Source organism: Ascidiella aspersa, chromosome 7 (genome assembly GCF_963924565.1).
Source record: "Ascidiella aspersa chromosome 7, kaAscAspe10.2, whole genome shotgun sequence".
NCBI classification, from domain to species: Eukaryota; Metazoa; Chordata; class Ascidiacea; order Phlebobranchia; family Ascidiidae; genus Ascidiella; species Ascidiella aspersa.
Window position 1 is genome coordinate 21723080 of NC_139453.1, and position 26125 is coordinate 21749204.

The 26125-nt window shown below is 37.7% G+C and overlaps 1 protein-coding gene across 1 annotated transcript; it reads right to left on the minus strand.

Moving 5' to 3' along the window:
- Positions 1-20927: 20927 nt before the first annotated feature.
- On the minus strand, positions 20928-24822 carry LOC146138314 (uncharacterized). The gene is made up of 3 exons (XM_083394285.1): positions 24469-24822; positions 22482-22693; positions 20928-21130 (listed from the first exon to the last, which is right to left on the minus strand). The coding sequence occupies exons 1-3, from the start codon at positions 24751-24753 to the stop codon at positions 21082-21084; spliced, it is 546 nt and encodes a 181-aa protein (XP_083250411.1). The 5' UTR covers positions 24754-24822; the 3' UTR covers positions 20928-21081.
- Between the last annotated feature and the right edge of the window lie 1303 nt (positions 24823-26125).

The following is a 26125-nucleotide window of genomic DNA, read 5'->3' on the forward strand; positions in this document are numbered from 1 at the left end:
ATTTTAACTTATTGAGGTCGCATTCCGACTCATAGTTTTAGTCAAGTTTCGGTTATATTCCGACGTTGACATTAAATAATTAAATTACACAAGCAAGTGTTCATTTCCGCATTCAAGACAGTGTCAAAATTTGAAACAATTGGCTTGAAAAACGGAGATTCTACAGTTTCGAAAACCGCCGGTAAAACCCTTGGGACAGTCCTGTTTTATTACAGCTAACACGAAACCCATGACTTACATGATCGATAGTTCTAATATGGATCATCTGGAAAAGACAAATGGTTCGTGACAGTGGAGGTTAGTTTCAGCTCACGAAACCTAATTTTCGTGGCGGAGCGAAAAACCCAAAAAACTCGGATGACGATGGTTGAGCGGAACTGTCGGAAGAAACACTGCTTAATGTCTTGACTTATTGATCCTTTGGCAGCGAAATCCGAACAGAAAACCGCCGGATCAATTTTACCGCTAAAACCCAATAACTTGTGGATAACAAGGGTTTAAGTTGTTGAAAGAAGGTAAATTTTAATATTTTTGATAAATTAATCTATCCGTTTATTAAATGAATCTATCCAATTAAACCAAGTAGGCCTAAAGAACCTTTTAAAGGTCAAACTTTTATATAATTTGTCGGATTACGAAACTGCTTTAGAAAATACTTCTATAACAGGAGAAAATTATATATACACAAAACCCTGCCTAAACTTCTAAACTAGAAATATCTAGCATTTAAGCAATTGAACTTCTCTCAGTCTAAACCAGGGGTTCATAAACAGTCTATTTGTATTACGATGTCATTTTTTAATTTCTTGCTTACCGTGGTCCACGCGAAGCAAAAAAACAATTTAGGAGTCCGCGGTGAAAAAAAGTTTAAGAACCCCTGGTCTAAACCGAATGTAAGAGCACGTCAGAGCCCTAAGAAAAAACCGAAAAGTTACCATTTTGGCAGGCATTTTTAACTGATGGCGTGACAAAGAAATTGTCGTGTTCTGTTATAACATACAACATGAACTGTTATCACACCAAGAGTAACGCGCGTTCGTATTTTTGAACTTTCTGGCGATCACGGTTTTTACCTTACCACGCACACACACACGCGCGCGCGCGGAAAGAGACATATGCACAAGCAGCACGCACATACGCACACACTCATACACATTTGTTAGTAAGCCTGTTAAAATAAAAGTGGGTTAGAACCGAGTTTCTTCAGAGGCATTTTTTCGGATAACATTATAAACTATAATAGTTACAGTGATGGATACCAACCGATGCCGAGGGGATATTTTCAAAGATAAATATAAAATTTTAAAAACTTTGAAAAAGTATCGCATAAGGTTATGAATAATAATATGTTTTTTGCCAAATTTAAGCCTTACTCCCTGACAAATTTATATCTAGCCAGGCATCGTTGGAAAGTTTAATTCCTGCGCTTCAAAAAAAATCTAGTTTCAACCTGGGATAAAATTATTAATTTAATTTTTATGGCGAATATTACTATTGCATATTAATATGTTTTTAAATAATAATTTTGTTTTCAAAAATTTGAAAAATATAGTCCAGTCTTTAGACGGTGTTAAATATTTTTCGGAAAAATTTATACGTAAATAAGTTTATTTTGGCGTTAAAATAATCTGGCAGAATTTTTTTTGCTGACCAGCTTTTTGTCCTAGTGCCTACAGTGCTTCAATTTTACCACATCATTCAGTCGGGGAAATTCCCTCACAGGAAAATATTAACGTCACACGACTGCAAGGATTTGAAGGTACAATTTCGCTAGAGCGATCTCACGATATCTTTAAGGGATCCTTCGACATCGCGTTTCAGGTAGACCCCTATCTCTAAATTCCTTTACCTAAGGCGTTCTCTCGTGGTGTATTGAGCTTTATTTGGAACGCAAATTAGCTTTTTAAGTCGAAAGACTTTATTAAGTTAAGCATACCAAAAATATCCTTGCATCACTGATTAAATGTTTATGAGAACCACTGATCCATCCCCTTCAGTATAATTTTCGTCATTAACAGCGTTAACTTATGTAAAAAAAAAAGACAAAATGTAAGGGGTATGTAATGTAAAAAGAAAAACCTGTTTTCGGAATAAACACGGTTTAAGTATTAAGTAGACCTACACTTTAGCGTTATGATTACTAATTCAAGGTTGTCAACAACTCGTGGCATACATGTAAGCAAATTCGACTGGTGCATGACCAGTCCAACTGTAACCTCAATTATTCTATGTAAGTATAAATAGTTGTTTCATAGCGACGTCCCTCATTGTATTATTAAGTTACCAAGTTAATGCTTTTTAACTTATTGCTGTTAATTATATCATAACGTTTTGTTTGTTTTATGCAAATCTATTTAACTAAAGGCGCTATATAAATAATTGCACGTTCGGCCTTCCTTATTTGCCAATTTAAACTAAATTTACGCAATTTTTGGATTTCACCTACCTATTTTTGCACGAGTTTGACCGAGAACAACGCTAAATCACAAAATTAACGATATATATATATATATATATATATATATACCATTTATTTTGTTAATAACGCTCTAATGCTTTCATCAACTCAATTTATCGCCTTGAACGTATTTAGTCTTTTTTCTTATATTCAGTATACTCGTTAATACAAGAGTAATTTTGAGTGTAATTTTTAAGGCCTTACCAAATGTGGATGACGTGTAAAACACCTTGTGTGTTTTCTCGTCGGTTTTTTGGGGGGATTTTCTGGCACTTTTCCCGTGATGTATTAAGTATCAACCAAAAAATTATGTTGCACTTAGTTTGAGGTTTACACACCAAACGTACATACAAATGCTATATTTTGTAACGAAAATATCACAATAAGAGTAACGCAATAGTGTGCGGTGTGAACTTTAAATAAAATCGAATGACAAATGCTTGTTTTTCGTCGTCTCCCTAATTCTCTAATAAAGAACCTATACCGACATAAATATATATATAAAATTTATTAAAAAAGTCATGAAATACAAAATAATAAACATTTAAGCGTCTTTTCGGCGCCGGCCGAATGGTTGTGATCCTTGCGATCACATTGTCTTTAGAGAAATATATCACTCAAAACATGAGTGGATCGACTTGCATTTGACTAGGGATATTGCAAGTGTGCAGCCAAGCTTCCACCTCCTGTTCTTCTGCGTCAGTCATATTGTATAGTTGCGGGGTTCGATCGCACAAATGGCGGATATCTTCGTTTGTAATCAGTGGCAGGTCGTCGGTAAATCCGTCAACGAAATCCAGCAGTTGTTGTTCCAGATCAAAAAAGCTGGCATCGTCTGGCTGTAAATCAAGTAAGAGTTTAACACAATACAAAATATTGAATAAGAACTAATCAATGAACATGTTTTACGTTTATTTTTCCTAACCGCCGTGCACCACCGGAAACGCATGGGACGAGGTTGAAAGGTTCCGCCAGTTCCTTTATTTCATCCAGGAAATCCACCTCTTCAAAAATTATTCTTCTCATCCTAGTTGGCTTTCTCATCTTGCCGACGACCGAGGATGAGGTGCAGCGATGCTCTGGATCATCTTGAATCCTGAACAACTTCTCCCTTGTCAAGGCTCTCTGCATGTTTGCCATCCAATCTTTCTCTTTTTTCTCATCGATTTTTGGTGCATCATGAAAAGTTGGAGACTCGGAAATCGGAGACGACTTATTCTTGGGCACCATTTTAATCGCATCACTCAAGTCTTTCCGTGTAATCTGATGATTGGATCCACAACGCTTGGACACCGGTCGTTCTAACTTGCTTGGCTGTCGCAGCTTTGACTGGTTCTTTACCACAATTTGAGCCTTGTGATAAATCGGCGCAAGGAGTTTCGAGGAAGAATCAACTTTGTGTGGTGCCTTAAGTTTTGTAGGTGGACAAAGTTTAGAAGGAAAACCTTCCGGTGCTTTTCGAGAGGTGGGTGCAGCTGTCAACTGAGAAGTGCTTACTTTTATCGCTGTCTTGATTGTGCTTGGTGTGCGCAATTTGGAGTGACATCCAGCAGCAGTAGGTTTTTTTGTCTTAGGTGTCTCCCCAAGATTTGACGGAATGGAAGACATATATTTTGTTGATTTTTTGGATCTTGCCTTCATCGCCAGCCGCTGTGCGTCTTCTTTCTCCTGCTCTGCCAACTCCTCTTGGTAGTAACGCTCCCAGTCTTCTTCTGTGGGGGCCTGGCGAACGTGTTTTTTCTTTGGTAGTTGATTAATGGCTTTCATAATGTCTTCAACTACAAGAAGTGTATCTTTGCTCGTTGTATCTCTGAGATTACAGAAGGAATTTATGTCCTGTCTTTTGCAATATGCCTTCTGTGCCATTCGCTGTGCGTCTTCTTTTGCCTGTTCCGCCAACTCCTCTTGGTAATACCTCTCCCAATCTTCTTCGGTGGGAGTTGTTCCAACGCTTTCTTCATTGGGCAATTTGTTAATTGTCTTTATGATATCGTTATTGCTGAATTTTGGAATTTTTACAAAAGGGTGCTTCCTTTTGGACCATTTCTGAAGCCAATATTCATGTTCAGGATCAAGGAATCCTCCCAGTTCATCTGATCCTGGATAGCTTGTGACGACAACATGGGACTTACTAAGTACTGGGCGCAGTATTTTTGCCACTACGGAAGATTTGTCAGTTTTATTTACTTTCTTCGAAGTACCAGCCCTCGCAGGAAGAGTAGTAGTTTGTGTTCCTTTGTTGAACTTTGATCTGGGTTTTAGCGCCGGCAACATTCGAACAGTTCCAAAAATAGTTTGGGTGAATGTGGTTGTGCTTTGTCGTTTTTGTAGGGTTCCATTGTCCGATGGTAGTACATTATCCGGTTGAGTTTGAGTTGTTTGTGTGCTTACAGGCGAACTAACGACTGGTACAGTCTGGGTGGAAAGAGTGATACCAACAGTATTGGAAGTCTGAGTAGACATTGACGCTGAGAGCATGGGACGTTGGAAGGTCTGAGTTGAAGTCGACACAGCAAGTGAACTTTTCGAGTCATGTCCAATAGTTTGAGTGAAAACAGGGGCGGTTGTCGAAATAGAGGTCTGTGTGGATGCGGGTTTGTCAACAGATTGGGAAGTCTGGGTTGGAACTGACTTGAGGATCGGATTAACCGTTTGGATACGGGCGGGCATGAAGCATTTTTTGATGGTCTGTGTTGGAATTGGCGTTGTGACAAACTGAAAGGTTTGGCTTCCGACGGATAGGGATTGTGCTCTTACTGAGTTAATCGTCTGGGTTGAGCAGGTTTGAGTAATTGGGCGTTTTACAGAGGATTTGGCCGGTTGAATCGTGCAATAAATGAAGACCTGCTGCGGTGATTTAGACACGGCCTGGATAGTTGGGCTGCTCTGTGCTGAACATAGGGGGAGAATCGGCGAACCTACAGGCGATGGGGTTAAGACATCCTGTACCCTAATCTTCTTTACTTTAGTCAGAAGAGCTTTAGCCTTGGTCAAGACATTCCTTTCCAAGTGCGCAAGGAATATTTCAAACATGTCGGAGGTGATGATGAAATGTACGCGTGGTCCATTGGTCGGAAACCCTGTTTGAAGGAACACAACCATATCATCAGGTAACAGGAACGGTTCGAATGGTAATTTGAGATAAGGTTTCGCAATGGACTTCACGGCGACATTTGGTAGACCTATAAATACACAACGATGGGTTAAAAAGGTGTACAACTTAGCCCAAGGCAGCAATCAATATAAAATCCCACAGCAATTACCTCGTAATCCTATATTTTCGAATTTCTTTCTTGCCGGAATGCAAATTGTCAGCAAATTATCGTTGTTTGGGTTGCTTGAAATCTTTGTGAAAAAATATTGCATGCACAAATTAACAAACTTAGAAATAGACACTTACAGGTAACAAAAATATGGTATTTATACATTGAAAGCTTAGTCATTACAATGGCTTACGCAGAAACGAAAAAAGGGCATTACTAAGGGTTATAGTTCTTTTAAAATTAAAATGAATGTTTGCTTGGTTTATAAATGTAGCATTTTCCGAATAAAGCATGTTAATTCGCAGAAAATTCTGTCATTAAAAACAGGACTTTTACAATATGTAGAGGTATTTGAGACAGAAGGGCGACGTTACATTTTTCCACCACTTTTTACAAGCCGACGTTATGATTTTGCTTGTAGTTTGTGTTTGTATTGTCATACCTTATATGAAATGAGGCTCATAGGTTAAAACAGTCGTATATCCTATAGTACAGTGGTCGGCAAATTTATTTGTCGCGGCCCAAAATACTCTTTTTAAAGCTATTGAAGGCCCGCTACGTAAAACAAGTACAAAACAGGGCGAATCCAGGATATTTGTTTTGAGTTAGAGGCACTAGAATGACGTCACAAAATTTTGCCATGAAATAATTGTTCTTAGAAATACCTGTTGTATTGAACGAACTCGTTCGCAAATAAGAAGCTAAAATCCAGGTGGCGAAACGTTTACCTTAGACCAGCGGTTCTCAGCCAGTGGGCCATAAGAACATTTGAGGTGGGCAACAGACCGATTTAGAAAAGTTAGATTTAGTTTCTTTGGTGTCACTATATTTAATTTTACAGGAATAATGGGTTGGGGAGGACTTAAAAAGTAATGCAAAATTATTGTCCAGCCGCAAGTATCTCACTAATGCAGGGTTGAATTAATAATCTGTTTTGAAATATGTTCTGCTGTGTTTTGTTCTAAACCTATTTTACAGTTTTTTCTGTCAAAAATATGTATTGGGCATATTTGCAACGTAAATGAGCCACGAAAGAAAAAAGGTTGAGAACCGCTGCCTTAGACGTATTAATGCATAAAAGATTAAAACCATAGCATTTCCACAGCGGAATGGCGGCAGCCGCAGTCACGTAAAAGTTCGAACGAAACACATAAAATGATTACATCATGTAAATCTTGTAGTGAAAGCTGGATAAATGTTACTCACGATACTATAGCAATATTACAATGGTAAATAAAAAAATACATTAACTAGATAAATGTTGGTAGAAATTGTATTTTGTAGGGAGTCTAAGTCCACACAGCGTTATGGTTGTGGACACCAAGAAAGGGTGAAATATTACATGGCGCCTTGATGCCGAAAACGATGTCAAATACTATAAAACGATAATATACGCACGAATCGCAAAGAAAATTTGCGATTACATATAGTTCAAGTTGAAAAATATATTTGACAGGCCCTCACAGTGCCTTATTTACCACGCAGGCCTGAACCACGGTGAGACAATATAATAATTCTTGGCAACACGTAGCCAAATACAATACAATATATGCACAGCATTCACGCGGCTCACAACTACATGATAAAACAATAAAACATAGCTCGCGGCCTGCGGCCCACATTTGGGCCGTGGCCCACTGTTTGCCGACCACTGTCCTAGTATAGATAACGTTTATTTTCAGTAGGCTATTTAGCAAACATCGCATTCAAAATTTCAGCCGCATCCTACAACTTCAGAATTTTGTTTTTACTTTTTTTCAAGAAAACTTAAATTAATGCAGCTATTCCGATCAAACAACTGAAATACTGGTGTAACCTATGCTTTACCTTCAAGCCTTTTTCAAGTGCAGCGTTCCTCGACCGCACAATTCTTCGTAAAAAGGATACAAACCTAAACAACGTTGCAAAAAAACAACGTTGTAAGATAGCTGTTAAAACTCAAGTGTGGATTATGTTAAATTACATGACTATCGAAACGAAAACACTTCAATAAATATAAAGTTTGTTAATTGGAAACATATTTACCTTTCCACGAGAACACATCCACCCTCGAAAAGTGCGATAAACATTATCACACTGACCAACAACATAGCGATGTTAAAAGCCGGGTTGGTCTTTAGTTTCTCCAATGAGTCAGGGACCATTGAATAGAAGCATTTCTGCAAAGCCTGGAAATCATTCGCAGGCTGCTCTGGTTCGAACGTAATGCCGAACAACCCATTGAAGGGCGCAAACAGTTTCGAGTCGATTCGAATAAAAATCATAGCTTTCGCTTCTGCCATAAATTTCTGTCGTTCCCGACAAAAGACATTGAACGAATATGACAAAAAATGCAAACAAAAACTTTGCCCTGGCCAAAATCCATTATTTCAATTCGCTTGTGACGTCACAGAATCTTTGAAAAACTACAGAATTTAACAAACTTTTCGGAAATTACAGTCAAATCTTTTACAAATACTGCATTAAAACAACCATTAAATTAAGAAAATAACACACCTATAGTTTATTTTATTAGTATTACTTGTGCATAGCAAGATTAAAAGCATACAGGCACACGGAAAAAGCCGAGCGTCGTATCAAAAATCAAAATATTGGCACTTTGTTTGTAAAATTGGCATACGCGGGTACTATATTTTGTTTAGTTTTTTGTTGTTCTGTAGTTAATACCGACTGGTTAACACTATATAAAGTACACCTATATATGCCATATGCAGCCAACCAAAGCTTTAAAACTGGTCCGCTAAACTTGTTACATTTTTTAATTCATAATGGTAGGTAGGACAGCAGCAATTATTTGCTATAAACATTTACTTGACTAATGCCTTATGTAAGAGGCAGAAATACAGTTTAGACCAGTGGTTCAAAGTTGGCAATATCTCCCTTTTTTGCATTTACTATTTTTGCATTTACTATTTTTGCATTGAAGAAATACAACGCGTGTGCCAACATCACAAAATTCTGAGTTACATTCCTAAAAAAAAAACATTGTTAGTCAAAGTCTGGAAACAAGTACCAGGGAAATTTGGAGCAAAGTACCAGGGAAATTTGCATCAACCCTAATTGTTCTTTGTGCTTTGTAAAGCCCAATTAAGTCAAGTATTAAATGTGTGAAAACAACTATCAATTAGTGAACAGTTTTTTTTTAATAACGGCATCACAAAACTACTTAATTTCCTGTTTCAACAATAGGGATAGTTTTAAAAGAGGTAAATACCTCAATCCAATTTACAATTGCCATTATAGGTTTTTTAAGCGTATGATCCGAAATATTTCCAAACACGTTTGCATAATTATACAGTTTACATCATAACATATTTCTATTTCAGCTTAGTGAGTTGACTCAGGGTTGCCAGTTAGGAATTTTAAAGCCAAATTTGAAAATTTAGGCATTTTTGAACCCCTTTTGGATTTTATGTTTTGAAAAAAAAAATCGAAAAAAAAAAAAAAAAAAATCGAAATCAACTCTTTGTTTTATTGGGGGTTTATAGACTTTTTTCGGTTTTATTCAAAAATTTCGTAAGTGCTGTATTAAACTAACAGAAAAACAGAAACCTGACAAAAAAATCTCACTAAGCGAAAAATTGCCAAGAAAAATTAAAAAAAAAAGCTTAAGAAAAATTGCCATAAAAAGAGAAATTCAATGCACCAGCATGACCATTTATTGCATTTTTTACAAGCAGAGGCTTGTTAGAGTTTTTATTAGATTTGGCTTTTTTTGTCTCTTTTTGAGGCAAGTTTTTTTTTGTTTTTGTTTTTGTTTTGGCTATCTGGCAACCCTGAGTTGACTATGTCCAATCCGCATTTCTTTAGAGCTATCTTTTGTGGTTTGTGTGAGTACAACAGTGAGGATAATGGTAGGGTAACAACACGTCCCCTTTTAAGAAAGTAAGGCAAATCAATGGTCTTCCAAGGACACTGCAGAATGCCCATGTGCTCAATTTGCATATTTTGCGTTATTAGCTTCTGGCATAGAGAATATACGAATATAAAGAAGAAGTGATAAAATATTAGGCGTAAAACTACTTTGCATTCTATTTTTGTTGATTTTTTGTACAATACATTCCTTAAATTTATAGAGCTTCGCGTTACACCTGATCAACAATAAATAAAGGGAATACCACTGAAAAAGACTATGGTAGCAATAGCAAATGATATAACCTTCTAAATATATATATATATAGCTTATACAAACTTTTGATAATATCCACTTTTGTGAAGTGCATTTGGTAAAGTTGTTTGATATTTTTATCATCACGCGGAATTACGATAACTTTTGCTAAATTTTATGCACATTCTTCGTTCTATGACATTTTTTTATTCGACACAGCAAACATAGTATGTGTTGGTGGCCTATTCTGGCAAAAAGGGATGCAGCAAATACTTGGCATTGTTCTGCGCAAAAACGTTACGCTTACATTTATTGTTAGTAAACCAAGTGGCTGTACTGAACCTGTACCACTGCAAAACATACAAAAAAATTAAATCAAATCCAAACTAATGTAATGTTTTTTTAATAAACTTACTAGAAGTTGTCTTGATGTTTTTTATCTTTTTTCACTACCTGAACTGTTGTCACAGCAATGAAATAAAACAAAGTCTAAAGGTCATAACCAATGTGCGATCGAGTTCACTGGTCAATAGTAGGTGTCTGAATCAGACCGTGACGGTGCACACGTAAATTTGATCACGTGACGTGAGTTTCAATTCATTTGTTTTGATGTCGTTGACCTGATCATCACTACTGTATTTGTTTTGTCACGTGACAAAAAGTGTTTAAGCCCAGAGAAAGTTGTCTACCGTCAATTCCTAACCTACTATTTTTTCGATAAATTCACCTTCTAAGGTGAAATCAAGTTGCGATATTATCACGCGTCGGGTATTGGTTACGACACGGTATTATCGGACAAAACTTTAAAACGCATTTAGAACAACAAATAAACCAATATTTTGAAAAATCACAAAGAGAAACATTGGTTAACAATTACAATTACCAGAGAAGCTGTTTTGAGTAATATATGAGTTGAATATTTGTAAGTGTTCAGCAACCTTACCACGTCATTTGGCATAGGTGGGAATTATGGGGATTTATGGCTCATTGAATTTCGTACAAGCCACAAATAAAATTATATTGCTATTGCCTCGACATAAAGACATTCATACAGATGTTCCCAATGGATGTGTGAGATGGTTCATTCTGTCCGGTATTCGATCGCTGATTGGCGGATCTACTTCGATAGGTGAATCTACACACGCGCAAGACGGACTTACGTCACAACGCACGTCCACATATGCTTTCCCGATGCTTCGCGCTCGGTCGAGAGCCAACCCCCCACCCCGAAATGTTCTCTTGTAGACGCGATGGATAGAGCGAGCGTTATGGATAGGAATAGCGTACGGCCCCTTCCTTAAAAGTGTCTCGAGACGCCTTCAAACACATCCGAATGGGCACTGCACGTGGCAGTATGCCATTGTTTTATTTCGATAACCGTTTCGTTATTTTCTATTTCTGAAAGAGTAGACTATTACTTATTAAGGTTAAAAATATTATACATTATCCATTGCCCCCAGTGGCGTATCCAGGGGGCGGGAGTTCTTACCCCTTTTTTGTAAGTAATATTATCGTTGTTTTTTCGTTTTTGTCATGGTTTAACAAACTGTTCGAAGCGGCGTGCTTTTTAAGTAATTGGGTCACGCGTCTTAATCTAATGCGAAACCAAAATTGAGCGCAAAACGCCGTTTTTCGTCTTTTGTTTGGTCGACCGTAAACGCAGGATAGTTTTTCTCTTTCGTTATTTGTTTAGGTTGACTGATTAGCAAGTGTGTATATTCGACAATTGACAACGCTAAGTCAAACTTTCTTTCTTTTTTCCTCGCTAAAAAACGTCGAGTTATACGCAGTGTATGTTCCTCGCTGTTCGGTCTTTGCGCTAATATTCGATGTTGGTGTAACATCGACATTTGTTTAACTGACGCAGATTCTTAAAAGGAGGTATTATGGTGACTGTCGTGCGCGTTTTAAAGTCTCCATTTCTAAATAATGATGGTTAACGCAAAATTATGCTCTTAAGCACACTCTAAGACCACGTGCTAAGTGTTCAATGCAATGGACACAACTTATTTCCCCTCAACCGCAGCTTGTAATTTAGCTGACCTTGGCACACAGCTCGGCGCAGATGTTGCGCTAATCGTGGCATAATAACACCCGGAATAAACGATCTTCGTTTAGTATTGCAGGCGGTAAAATACGTGCTTGTAATTTAGCGCTCGTTTCGTTTATGGAACTTGAAAACTGCGCTGCTGATAGTCGAATTATGTGTGATTGATTCTACCACAATTAATCAGATTGCACAGCGTGGTTTCGCAGCTGGCGCCTGACAGGATTGTCGACGACGCAGGTGGTCACTTTTGGACGTATTTGGCTATTTCTGATTAGTTTTTTTATCACGTCTTGTAATCACCATTCTATGACGTCATACTGTCACTGTTTTATGACGTCATTATTTATTAACGTCAGACGAAAAAATAGGGGAATTCCCCAAGTTGAAAATTCAGGACCCCCCTTTTTGATTTTCTGTTTACTCCCCTGATTTACCCCCTGGAAAATTTTCTGCGGGCGCCCCTGCATGTGGTGGCCTATTTTATCTTAGTCGGTTTCTCTTCCTACTGACTCGACAGACGATGTTGTTAATTATCAGAATGGAAGGTTTTTCGTGGGAAAAAACAAAAGCAAAAACACCTCGATCGGAACAAAATATCTTACTGATTTGACCTTATAAAATAGTACGGATGTTTTAAAAATACCTAAAGCTGTCCTATTTGATGTTTTATTTAATACAACTGAGCTGCATACAAATTTGTAATTGAGAACCGTATTTGGGAAATAAACAACTTAAATGTGCTTTCAATCAGTGGTTTCTAACCTTGGGATTCCAAGGGGGTCGCAAGGGTTGTCTGGGGGTAGATATATAGGGGAAACTAACACCAAAAAGCTATAATGTACCTTTGTGTTTGTTTCCGAAGCTTAGCTACGGTCAATTTTTTTTTTCGGAGAATTATAAACGATGGCAATTTAACAACCGTCGCAGACACGTTTTGCGACATTAAAATAGTTGTTTTACATTTAAATTCTCTGTCCAACTTATGTAGGCATTTTTTGCGGTCCTCGTGCGCCGTCATAGAGGAAATTTGGCCAATCTTTTCATTGTGCCATGCAATGCGCCAGCCTTTCTTAAATGTATAATTGCAGTGACCTGATTCTAAGTAAATTATCATTTTTCATTTACGTCTTTCTGGTCGGTACCAGTCCACTAAGTACCCGAAGCGTCTTTTACAAACTCCTTTAAAACGTTATAGTACCTTTGGGTTTTTGGAAAGGATGTTTAGATTATTATATTTCAGATTTTGCGCTTTTCACCCGGCAACAAGTCAGGGTTGCCACACAGTTTTATGTGGAAAAATTAAGACTTTTATGACATTCAAAGACAAAAAATTATAGCCTTTTAAATACCTACAATATAAACACTTTTCAATAAACAAATTATTTCAAAGATTCAAATAATTTGTGGCAACCCTGCAAAAACATCGTCAATTTTAAGAAAAGGGACATTTGTTTGCTATGTTTGTTTTTTGTGTTTATTTCACAAGTGTTTGGATGATGTTATATTTACAGGTAATTCCATATACAAGACAGAATCAGAAATGAAGCATAATGCGCAATTGGCATCATTTTACAATAAAAGTTAATGGGTTATATGGCTGGGATGTCTGCTGTTTTCCCTTGTAGGTTGTTTACCAGTTTCCAAACTCTTCGTTCCAGTAGGAACTGTTTCCACTTTCTCTGTAGAAAAACACAGTAAAAGCAAGTTATGAATACCACATAGAACTAGAAATATCGGCAAACAAAGTATACCATTACATATTTTGTCGCAGGGAAATTAGGGGAAAACATCCACGGATAAAGGTTTGTCATTACTTTATTTTGGCAAGCAATATTTTTATTGAAGAGTATTTTGGCAAAGCCGAGTTTCAAACGCACACAAACTGCACACATTAGGTTACAGTTTCTCTAATCAAAAGACTGCAAGGTTTACTCCATAGTTGCGACAAATCCGCTCGGTCACCGTTGAATGCAAGCACGAGGTTTTACGCTGCGCAATGATAGAGGCAACCATCCGTAAACACGGAATGACATTACACATTAAAATGTTTTACCGACCTAAATATATTGGCGCTTAGAAAACGGGAGGTTACGGCACATTCTGAAAGTTAAACAAATGATAAACATTCTCCAGGCTGTGGAATCAATAAAGGGAGTCAGCAGGTGGCCGATTTGATATTGACGTTATCTTATCAGCGGTTTTAATATCAGTTTCAAGTCCTGGTACAAATATAATTATTCCACTAAGTTTGTGACAAGAGCATGTACTCTATCTATATAAGAGTGGTCTATTTACAACATAATTAAACTCAGCAACAACTCGACAAACCCATGTGTTTTAAAATAATTTATACGACTTTTTCAATATCTATGGTACTACGAAAGAGACTAAACAATTACGAGAGGAATTCGCGTGGTAATTTACTGATTAAACGTATCACCCAATTTACCTAGGGTTAAAAATAAATATTTTTTTACCGACACAATATTTTTAGAGATAACGTCACAAAGTTGCGTCATAACGGGGCATTTTAAACAAGTAACCATGTGAAGCCTAAGGTTGTTGTTCGATGTAGTGCACAAATATACATTTGAAGTATTAGTTTAATTGAAAAAGAACACGGCCTAGTAAAAAATAACATACTTTTACCGGTGAGATGTACCTGCAAAAATGTTTATCCTGAAAAGTTTTACCCCGAACCAAAATTTTTGTCATTTAGGCCTAGAAAGTGCGTCAGGAATGATACTTTTAAGATGGTAAGTTATTGCAAATGTCAAGGGTTAGAATATCACAGACTGGTTTTTGCGAATTGTTAAATTTAGGTCAAATACCTATACGAACGAGAAAACAACCAAACAAATATTCGACAGACATTACACGATTGGTTACCAGTCGTTTTCAGTCTTTTTGGTCTCGTTCGGTAATTCATGCAACACTCGTTTGCTACCAGACTGGATCAATTGCATTAATTCATTACTACCTACCGCTGATCGCAGGCCCGACGACGATCGTGGGGGTGTCCCCGGAATGCGTCAATCATTTCCCGGGGTCTCCCCTGTTCCACGGCCCTGCTCGTTGCCTGGCGGACCTCGTTCCTGCTGGGGAAACTCATACTGTCCTTCGGGCCGACTCGAGCTTGGATAAGACTGACGCCTTTCCCGACTTGGTGCGCGGATTGAACGATTCCTTGGTGAAAACGTCGGGGTTCAGTTAATGCTGGTAGTGATTTGCAATGATATATGCCCAACGCCAGTCAATCTAACGGTTTGTTTGTAACAAACACAGATTTTTTTTCAGTTTGGCAATTATGTATTGCAAACTTCAAAAAGAATTGGATCAATGTGTTATGTTGAACATCATTTCAGACTGTCGTTACTTTTTGACGATGCTTTGCGGGGTTCAGTTACTGCTGGTATATAGTGATTTGCAATAGCTTATCCATGAAGCCAGTCAATCTAACTGTGTATTTTTTTTTTAGTAATTCGTTTGCAACAACTACAGAAAACCGTTTCGAACTTTTTTCAGTTTGGTAAGTCGATATTGCAAGCTTTTAAATGAATTAGATCAATATATCATGACATGTTAGACATTATTTCAGATTGTTTCCGGTTATGTTATTCTCAATATCCTATTGTAACTCACTCAAGGACAAAAACTACAGAATATTGACGCATCGAAAATTTACTTTAAAAAATTGTTCTTCCTGTAAGGAACTTCCCCGTAAGGTTTCATTTTGTCAACGGTACAAGAAGCTAAATTTCATAGCTAAAAAATAAAGTAGTTTTCATTCAATTGTTTAAATTTTGATTGTTTGTTTGAGGAGAAGTCGATATGTCATTTTATAGCGCTATCCTAGCCAATTTTTAAACGGGGTGGGCAGAGCTCTTACACAATATTTACTTATGTATAGCAATTTGAATGGTTTCACTCTTTGCTTAGTGTTGATGTGTAGTTAAGTATATAAAAAAGTTGTTTAACGATTTTTCGATTTGCAAGTTTTACGCTACTATTTTTTATTAGTTATTTTGTGTAGGGGCCGTTTGAATTTTATTTGCTACTTTTTGCAACTGATTTAGGCTAAGTTTAGGAAAAACAAGCTGCTACATTTGATGGAGATGCAATATAGGGACTTACACAGTGGGTAGGCACCAGACTACGTATTTAAAGTATTAACGACTTTTGATATCAAATTGCCAACTTAAATAAACCATAAAAGTTATCGCACATCCCCACGTGATAACAGACTCGCGCCGGAGCTGCAGACATTTAAGCGAATCTGTACTGTTTTTACAGTATACCAGATCAGAACAACTGTTCTATAGTGGTGTTCATTCGGTAATGGATATTATGGTTTAGTTTGAATAAGGGTTATTATATATAAAAAGGTCGTTTTAGAGCTAAAGACTCTGAAAATGTTACCAATCACTTCTTAAGGAGTTAGTCGCTTACAGAATTTCCCGTGGAAGCATTTGGCCCTTAGGCCAGAGTTTCCCAAACTTTTTTGGACCACGGACAACTATTTGTGAATCTGTTTTTTCGCGGACTGCAATACAAAGTAAAAACAATTACAATCGAATTTTATTTATTTACAAAAGCTGACAACATCAAACTTTTGCGTAGGCGCTAGGCGCAACAAGTAAAATTTACGATAGTGGATAGCAAAAGCTTTCGATATCATTAAGTTGTGAATAACTGTAGCATATATCTTTAAAAGGTTACGTACTGTACAACGTATATGTGTGACTTTTTAATTTTTTGTCATATTGCAACAAACCACCTGTGTAGTCGTCGCGGACCACAGTTTGGGAAACCCTGCCTTAGGCTACTTACCTTTAATGGCTTTTCGCTAAAGTCCCTGTAGCGCCGATCAAAGTTCTTGTCCATGCTGCGTTCCAACTCATTCCAGTTTGGCGCTTCGCCTCGAAACTTCACCAATCCATTGCCTGGCTGGGCAGGTGTTGGCTTGGGCTCAATGGTAAAGCCCTGCTTGCGCCCTACTTTAAACTGGTGGGAAGTGTCGGGATGCCAGTCGTTCACCACCAGGTCGTGTATCTTGCTCTCCAGCTGGTTGCCGTCCAAGTTTCCCACGTCGTGCGATTTAACCCTTCTCGACATGATGTGTTGCTTGTCTGTAAAGCTCTCGACAGTTTTAGGTTCGCAAACGCGATGAGATTTAATATAAAGGGGGGGCTGTAAATATCAACACAGGTGGTGAGGCATATCCTCAAAATAAATTTGATCAGCTCCTGTTTTTTTTATTTTATTCGGCACAGAAGTATAGGAGGAAATACCTGGCATTTGGCTGCTTATGCAAGCGGCGATCAGGCAAACAGACTAATACCGTTATTTTTGCTGTTATAATTACTCAGCGTTATTGTAAGAGGGATTTCGGAAAACCAAGCGCTATATTTCGAGCCCCAAAACATTAATTTCACAAATATCTAAATTAATTATTTTTTGTTGTAAAAAAATTCGAAATGAACTTTGGCTTTGTTTTTTGGGGGGTTTATAGACTTTTATGGGTTTTATTCAAAATTTTCGTAAGTGTTATATTAATCTAACAGAAAAACGGAAACCTGACAAAAAAATCTCAAAAAGCGAAAAATTGCCAAGAAAAATTAAAAAAAAAGCTTGAGAAAAATTGCCACAAAAAGAGAAATTCAATGTACCAGCATGACCATTTATTGCATTTTTAACAAGCAGAGGCTTGTTAGAGTTTTTATTAGATTTGGCTTTTTTTCTCTCTTTTTGAGGCAAGTTTTTTTTGTTTTTGTTTTGACTATCTGGCAACCCTGAGTTGAATATGTCCAATCCGCATTTCTTTAGAGCTATCTTTTGTGGTTTGTGTGAGTACGACGGTGAGGATAATGGTAGGGTAACAACACGTACCCTTTTGAGAAAGTAAGGCAAATCAGTGGTCTATCAAGGACACTGCAGGATGCCCATGTGCTCAATTTGCATATTTTGCGTTATTAGCTTCTGGCATAGTGAATATACGAATTTAAAGAAGAAGTGATAAAATATTAGGCGTAAAACTACTTTGCATTATATTTTTGTTCATTTTTTATACAATACATTCCTTGAATTTATAGACCTTCGCGTTACACCTGATCAACGACAAATAAAGAAAATGCCACTGAAAAAGACTATGGTAACAATAGCAAATGATATAACCTTCTAAATATATATATAGCTTATACAAACTTTTGATAATATCCTCTTTTGTGGAGTGCTTTTGGTAAGGTTGTTTGATATTTTTATCATCACGCAGACTTACGATAAATTTTGCTAAATTTTATGCACATTCTTCGTTCCATGACATATTTTTATTCGGTACAGCAAACATGGTATGTGTTGGTGGCCTATTCTGGCTGAAAGGGATGCAGCAAATGCTTGGCATTGTTCTGCGCAAAAACATTAGGTTTACAGCTATTGTTGGTAAACCAAGTGGCTGTACTGAAGCTGTACCACTGCAAAACATGCAAAAAAATTAAATAAAATCCAAACTAATGTAATATTTTTTTAATAAACTTACTAGCAGTTGTCTTGATGTTTTATATCTTTTTTCACTACCTGAACTGTGGTCACAGCAATGAAATAAAAAAAGTCTGAAGGTCATTAACAATGTGCGATCGGGTTCACTGGTCAATAGTAGGTGTCTGAACCAGACCGTGACGGTGCACACGAAAATTTGATCACGTGACGCGAGTTTCAATTCATTTGTTTTTATGTCGTTGACCTGATCATCACTACTGTATTTGTTTTGTCACGTGACAAGAAGTGTTTAAGCCCAGAAAAAGTTGTCTACCGTCAATTGCTAACCTACTATTTTTTCGATAAATTCACCTATGGTGAAAATCAAGTTGCGATATTATCACGCGTCGGGTATTGGTTCCGATACGGTATTAAGAGTAATATATTAGTTGAATATTTGTTTTGAGTAATATATGAGTTGAATATTTGTAAGTTTTCAGCAACCTTACCACGTCGTTGGTATAGGTGGAAATTATGGGGATTTATGGCTCATTGAATTTCGTACAAGCCACAAATAATATTATATTGCGATTACCTCGGGATAAAGACATTCATACAGATGTTTCTAGTGGATGTATGAGATGGTTCATTCTGTCCGGTATTCCATCGCTGATTGGCGGATCTACTTCGATAGATGACTCTACACACGCGCTAGACGGAGTTACGTCATACAACGCACGTCCACAAATGCTTTCCCGATGCTTCGCGCTCGGTCGAGAGAGAACCCCCCACCCCGAAATGTTCTCTTGTAGACGCGATGGATAGAGCGAGCGTTATGGATAGGAATAGCGTACGGGCCCTTCCTTAAAAGTGTCTCGAGACGCCTTCAAACACATCCGAATGGGCACTGCACGTGGCAGTATGCCCTTGTTTTATTTCGATAACCGTTTCGTTATTTTCTATCTCTGCAAGAGTTGGCTATTACTTATGAAGGTTAAAAATATTATACATTATCCATTGCCCCCAGTGGCATATCCAGGGAGCGGGAGTTCTTACCCCTTTTTTGTAAGTGATATTATCGTTGTTTTTTCGTTTTTGTCATGGTTTAACAAACTGTTCGAAGCGGCGTGCTTTTTAAGTTATTGGGTCACGCGTCTTAATCTAATGCGAAACCAAAATCGAGCGCAAAACGCCATTTTTCGTCTTTTGTTTGGTCGACCGTAAACGCAGGATAGTTTTTCTCTTTCGTTGTTTGTTTAGGTTGACTGATTAGCAAGTGTGTATATTCGACAATTGACAACGCTAAGTCAAACCTTCTTTCTTTTTTCCTCGCTAAAAAACGTCGAGTTATACGCAGTGTATGCTCCTCGCTGTTCGGTCTCTGCGCTAATATTCGATGTTGGTGTAACATCGACATTTGTTTAACTGAAGCAGATTCATAAAAGGAGGTATTATGGTGACTGTCGTGCGCGTTTTAAAGTCTCCATTTTTAAATAATGATGGTTAACGCAAAATTATGCTCTTTAAGCACACTCTAAGACCGCGTGCTAAGTGTTCAATGGACACAACTTATTTCCCCTCAACCGCAGCTTGTAATTTAGCTGACCTTGGCACACAGCTCGGCGCAGATATTGCGCTAATCGTGGCATAATAACACCCGGAATAAACGATCTTCGTTTAGTATTGCAGGTGGTAAAATACGTGCTTGTAATTTAGCGCTCGTTTCGTTTATGGAACTTAAAAAAAGCGCTGCTGATAGTCGAATTATGTGTGATTCTACCACAATTAATCAGATTGCACAGCGTGGCTTCGCAGCTGGCGCCTGACAAGATTGTCGACGACGCAGGTGGTCGCTTTTGCTGGACGTATTTGGCTGTTTCTGATTAGTTTTTTTTATCACGTCTTGTCATCACCATTCTATGACGTCATACTGTCACTGTTTTATGACGTCATTATTCATTAACGTCAGATGAAAAAATAGGGGAATTCCCCAAGTTGAAAATTCAGGACCCCCCTTTTTGATCTTCTGTTTACTCCCCTGATTGACCCCCCTGGAAAACTTTCTGCGGGCGCCCCTGCATGTGGTTGGCCTATTTTATCTTAGTCGGTTTCTCTTCCTACTGACTCGAAAGACGATGTTGATAATTATCAGAATGGAAGGTTTTTCGTGGAAAAACAAAAGCAAAAACACCTCGATCGGAACAAAATATCTTACTGCTTTGACCTTATAAAATAGTACTGATGTTTTAAAAATTCCTAAAGCTGTCCTATTTGTTGTTTTATTTAATACAACTGAGCTGCATACAATTTTGTAATTGAGAACCGTATTTGGGAAATAAACAACTTAAATGTGCTTTCAATCAGTGGTTTCTAACCTTGGGATTCCAAGGGGGTCGCAAGGGTTGTCTGGGAGTAGATATAGGGGAAACTAACACCAAAAAGCTATAATGTACCTTTGTGTTTGTTTCCGAAGCTTAGCTACGGTCAATTTTTTTTTCGGAGAATTACCCTGCAAAAACATCGTCAATTTTAAGAAAAGGGACATTTGTTTGCTATGTTTGTTTTTTTGTGTTTATTTCACAAATGTTTGGATGATGTTATATTTACAGGTAATTCCATATACAAGACAGAATCAGAAATGAAGCATAATGCTCAATTGGCATAATTTTACAATAAAAGTTAATGGGTTATATGGCTGGGAAGTCTGCTGTTTCCCCTTGTAGGTGGTTTACCAGTTTCCAAACTCTTCGTTCCAGTAGGAACTGTTTCCACTTTCTCTGTAGAAAAACACAGTAAAGCAGGTTATGAATACCTCTTAGAACTAGAAATATCGGCAAACAAAGTATACCATTGCACATTTTGTCGCAGGGAAATTATGGGAAAACATCCACGGATAAAGGTTTGTCATTACTTTGCTTTCGCGAGCAATATTTTTATTGAAGAGTATTTTGGAAAACCGGAGTTTCAAACGCACACAAACTGCACACATTAGGTTACAGTTTCTCTAATCAAAATACTGCAAGTTTTACTCCATAGTTGCGTCAAATCCGCTCGGTCACCGTTGAATGCAATTATAAGCACGAGGTTTTACGCTGCGCAATGATAGAGGCAACCATCCGTAAACACGGAATGACATTACACATTAAAATGTTTTATCGACCTAAATATACTGTTGAACCGCGCACAAATTACCATGCGGCGCATAGAAAACGGGAGGTTACGGCACATTCTGAAAGTTAAACAAATGATAAACATTCTCCAGGCTGTGGAATCAATAAAGGGAGTCAGCAGGTGGCCGATTTGATATTGATGTTGTCTTATCAGCGGTTTTAATATCAGTTTCAAGTCCTGGTACAAATAAAGTTATGCCACTAAGTTTGTGACAAGAGCATGCACTCTCTCTATATAACAGTGGTCTATTTACAACATAATTAAACTCAGCAACAACTCGACAAACCCGTGTGTTTTAAAATAATTTAAAACCCGTGTGTTTTAAAATACTTTTCAATATCTATGGTACTACGAAAGAGACTAAACAATTACGAGAGGAATTCGCGTGGTAATTTACTGATTAAACGATCACTCAATTTAACTAGGGTTGAACATAAATATTTTTTACCGACACGATATTTTTTTAGAAATGAGGTCACAAGGTTGCCTCATAACGGGGCGTTTTAAACAAGTAACCATGTAAAGCCTAAGGTTGTTGTTCGATGTAGTGCACAAATATACATTTGAAGTATTAGTTTAAATGAAAAAGAACACGGCCTAGTAAAAAATAACATACTTTTACCGGTGAGGTGTACCTGCAAAAATGTATATCCTGACAAGTTTTACCCCCAACCAAAATTTTAATCATTTAGGCCCAGAAAGTGCGTCAGGAATGATACTTTTAAGATGGTAAGTTATTGCAAATGTCAAGGGTTAGAATATCACAGACTAGTTTTTGCGAATTGTTAAATTTAGGTCAAATACCTATACGAACGAGAAAACAACCAAACAAATATTCGACAGACATTACACGATTGGTTACCAGTCGTTTTCAGTCTTTTTGGTCTCGTTCGGTAATTCATGCAACACTCGTTTGCTACCAGACTGGATCAATTGCATTAATTCATTACTACCTACCGCTGATCGCAGGCCCGGCGCCGATCGTGGGGGTGTCCCCGGAATGCGTCAATCATTTCCCGGGGTCTCCCCTGTTCCACGGCCCTGTTCGTGGCCTGGCGGACCTCGTTCCTGCTGGGGAAGCTCATACTGTCCTGGTTGGTCCTTCGGGCCGACTCGAACTTGGATAAGACTGACGCCTTTCCCGACTTGGTGCGCGGATTGAACGATTCCTTGGTGAAAACGTTGGGGTTCAGTTACTGCTGGTATATAGTGATTTGCAATGATATATGCCCAACGCCAGTCCATCTAACGGTTTGTTTGTAACAAACACAGATTTTTTTTCAGTTTGGCAATTATGTATTGCAAACTTCAAAAAGAATTGGATCAATGTGTTATGTTGAACATCATTTCAGACTGTCGTTACTTTTTGACGATGCTTTGCGGGGTTCAGTTACTGCTGGTATATAGTGATTTGCAATAGCTCATCCATGAAGCCAGTCAATCTAACTGTGTATTTTTTTTAGTTATTCGTTTGCAACAACTACAGAAAACCGTTTCGAACATTTTTCAGTTTGGTAAGTCCATATTGCAAGCTTTTAAATGAATTAGATCAATATATCATGACATGTTAAACATTATTTCAGATTGTTTTCGGTTATGTTATTCTCAATATCCTATTGTAACTCACTCAAGGACAAAAACTACAGAATATTGACGCATCGAAAATTTACTTTAAAAAATTGTTCTACCTGTAAGAAACTTCCCCGTAAGGTTTCATTTTGTCAACGGTACAAGAAGCTAAATTTCATAGCTAAAAAATAAAGTAGTTTTCATTCAATTGTTTAAATTTTGATTGTTTGTTTGAGGAGAAGTCGATATGTCATTTTATAGCGCTCTCCTAGCCAATTTTTAAACGGGGTGGGCAGAGCTCTTACACAATATTTACTTTATGTATAGCAATTTGAATGGTTTCACTCTTCGCTTAGTGTTGATGTGTAGTTAAGTATATGGAAAAGTTGTTTAACGATTTTTCGATTTGCAAGTTTTACGCTATTATTGTTTATTAGTTATTTTGTGTAGGGGCCGTTTGAATTTTATTTGCTACTTTTTACAACTGATTTAGGCTAAGTTTAGTCAAAACAAGCTGCTACATTTGATGGAGATGTAACATAGGGACTTACACAGGGGGTAGGCAACAGACTACGTATTTAAAGTATTAACGACTTTTGATATCAAATTGCCAACTTAAATAAACCATAAAAGTTATCGCACATCCCCAAGTGATAACAGACTCGCGCCGGAGCTGCAGACATTTAAGCGAATCTGTACTGTTTTTACAGTATGCCAGACAGTATGCCAGAGAACAACTGTTCTATAGTGGTGTTCCATTCGGTAATTGATATTATGGTTTAGTTTGAATAAGGGTTATTATATATATAAAAAGGTCGTTTTAGGCCTAAAGACTCTGAAAATGTTACCAATCACTTCTTAAGGAGTTAGTCGCTCACAGAATTTCCCGTGGAAGCATTTGGCCCTTAGGCCAGGGTTTCCCAAACTTTTTTGGACCACGGACCACTATTTGTGAATTTGTTTTTTCGCGGACTGCAATACAAAGTAAAAACAATTACAATCGAATTTTATTTATTTACAAAAGCTGACAACATCAAACTTTTGCGTAGGCGCTAACTTTTGGTAGGCAAACAGTTGAAATGATCTCAACAAAACCGCAAATTCCGAATTGCGATAAAATATATTATGACGCCATAGACGAGGAATACGAGAATTTTTCGTAAACAACTTTTTGACAACAAAGGCGCTAAAATTTACGATAGTGGATAGCAAAAGCTTTCGATATCATTAAGTGTAACTGTAGCATATATATTTAAAAGGTTACGTACTGTACAACGTATATGTGTGACTTTTTATTTTTTTGTCATATTGCCACAAACCACCTGTGCAGTCGTCGCGGACCACAGTTTGGGAAACCCTGCCTTAGGCTACTTACCTTTAATGGCTTTTCGCTAAAGTCCCTGTAGCGCCGATCAAAGTTCTTGTCCATGCTGCGTTCCAACTCATTCCAGTTTGGCGCTTCGCCTCGAAACTTCACCAATCCATTGCCTGGCTGGGCAGGTGTTGGGTTGGGCTCAATGGTAAAGCCCTGCTTGCGCCCTACTTTAAACTTGTGGGAAGTGTCGGGATGCCAGTCGTTCACCACCAGGTCGTGTATCTTGCTCTCCAGCTGGTTGCCGTCCAAGTTTCCCACGTCGTGCGATTTAACCCTTCTCGACATAATGTGCTGCTTGTCTGTAAAGCTCTCGACAGTTTTAGGTTCGCAAACGCGATGATATTTAATATAAAGGGGGGGGGGGGGGGGGGCTGTAAATATCAACACAGGTGGTGGGCATATCCTCAAAATAAATTTGATCTGCTCCTGTTTTTTTTATTTTATTCGGCACAGAAGTATAGGAGGAAATACCTGGCATTTGGCTGCTTATGCAAGCGGCGATCAGGCAAACAGACTAAACCGTTATTTTTGCTGTTATAATTACTCAGCGTTATTATAAGAGGGATTTCGGAAAACCAAGCGCTATATTTCGAGCCCCAAAACATTAATTTAACAAATATCCAAATTAATTATTTTTCGTTGTTTTCAATGATCATAATTTTCCCCTATTTCAAAACCCTTGTTTTAAAAAAAGTTGCTTCTGATTGTATCATAAGCAGTCTGCCGAGCTTCCAACTTGACTTTGTGTAAAAATTTCCGAATATAATATCCTGTTACCATGCCCACTTCGTTGAACAGCAGTTGTTACTAAAAAGAGGCTTAGAAAGTTGCTTCAATTTGGAATATTGCAATAAATCTGTCATTGGATGCGTCGTCAGCGTTTGTTCGGCCGAACACTATACTGTACACATTATGCGCACTATAGTGCTGTAGATATTATGCGCTTTGTTTTGAAAAACAATAATTATTTAGCAAGAAAGGTCATTGTCTCCTAACAATGGGTTGTAGCTGCTGTGGTGGAGATAGAAAATGTTTGTGTCCAGATTTAGAGCACGTGGTGGGCCACGAATTGCTATAAAATAGACGTTTGGGCCACAGACCAAAAAAGCTTGGGAGCCCCTGGCCTAATCATTATCAAGTGGTAATCAAATGTAATGGGACGAACGATTAACGTTTCATGCCAAGAAAGAGTTTTGTTATTATAGATTCGAAACCAACTTTTCAAGAATACCTTGGCATTTTTTATACCGGTATTTTTGTTTTTCAAGTTGACATTGCACCAGCATACGCCACAAACTGTCTTCTGACTGGTATAAGAAGAACAATATCTACTCTTGTTATTGAAACACTCTTAGCTTGACTTGACTTGCGTTTCCACTTCTAGTGGTGACTGAAGGGTGTAGGCTTTGATAGTCAAACCCGCGCACACTATCTTTTCAATCTGTTATATTCCAATGTTTAAATATTCCAAAATGATGTATATTCCAATGTTTTTCGCTAGTTAACGTCATGCAAAATCCTGCGCCATACTGACAAATTGACACACGAGCGCGGTTGAAAACAAATACTAAACAAGGCAGCTTGCTTTAACTTTAACCAACTGCAAAAGGAACTTCCATCTTTATTTAGGCTACGCCAGAATCAATTTGCGAAAGAA

What these genes read in the sequence shown, in the direction of transcription:
- LOC146138314 (XM_083394285.1), bottom strand. Translation starts at nt 24,753, where the DNA reads ATGTCGAGAAGGGTTAAATCGCACGACGTGGGAAACTTGGACGGCAAC. An exon ending in TTAGCGAAAAGCCATTAAAG is followed by an intron (nt 22,694 to 24,468) that starts GTAAGTAGCCTA and finishes GTTTTCACCAAG; the next exon opens with GAATCGTTCAATCCGCGCAC. An exon ending in CGCCGGGCCTGCGATCAGCG is followed by an intron (nt 21,131 to 22,481) that starts GTAGGTAGTAAT and finishes GTTTTTCTACAG; the next exon opens with AGAAAGTGGAAACAGTTCCT.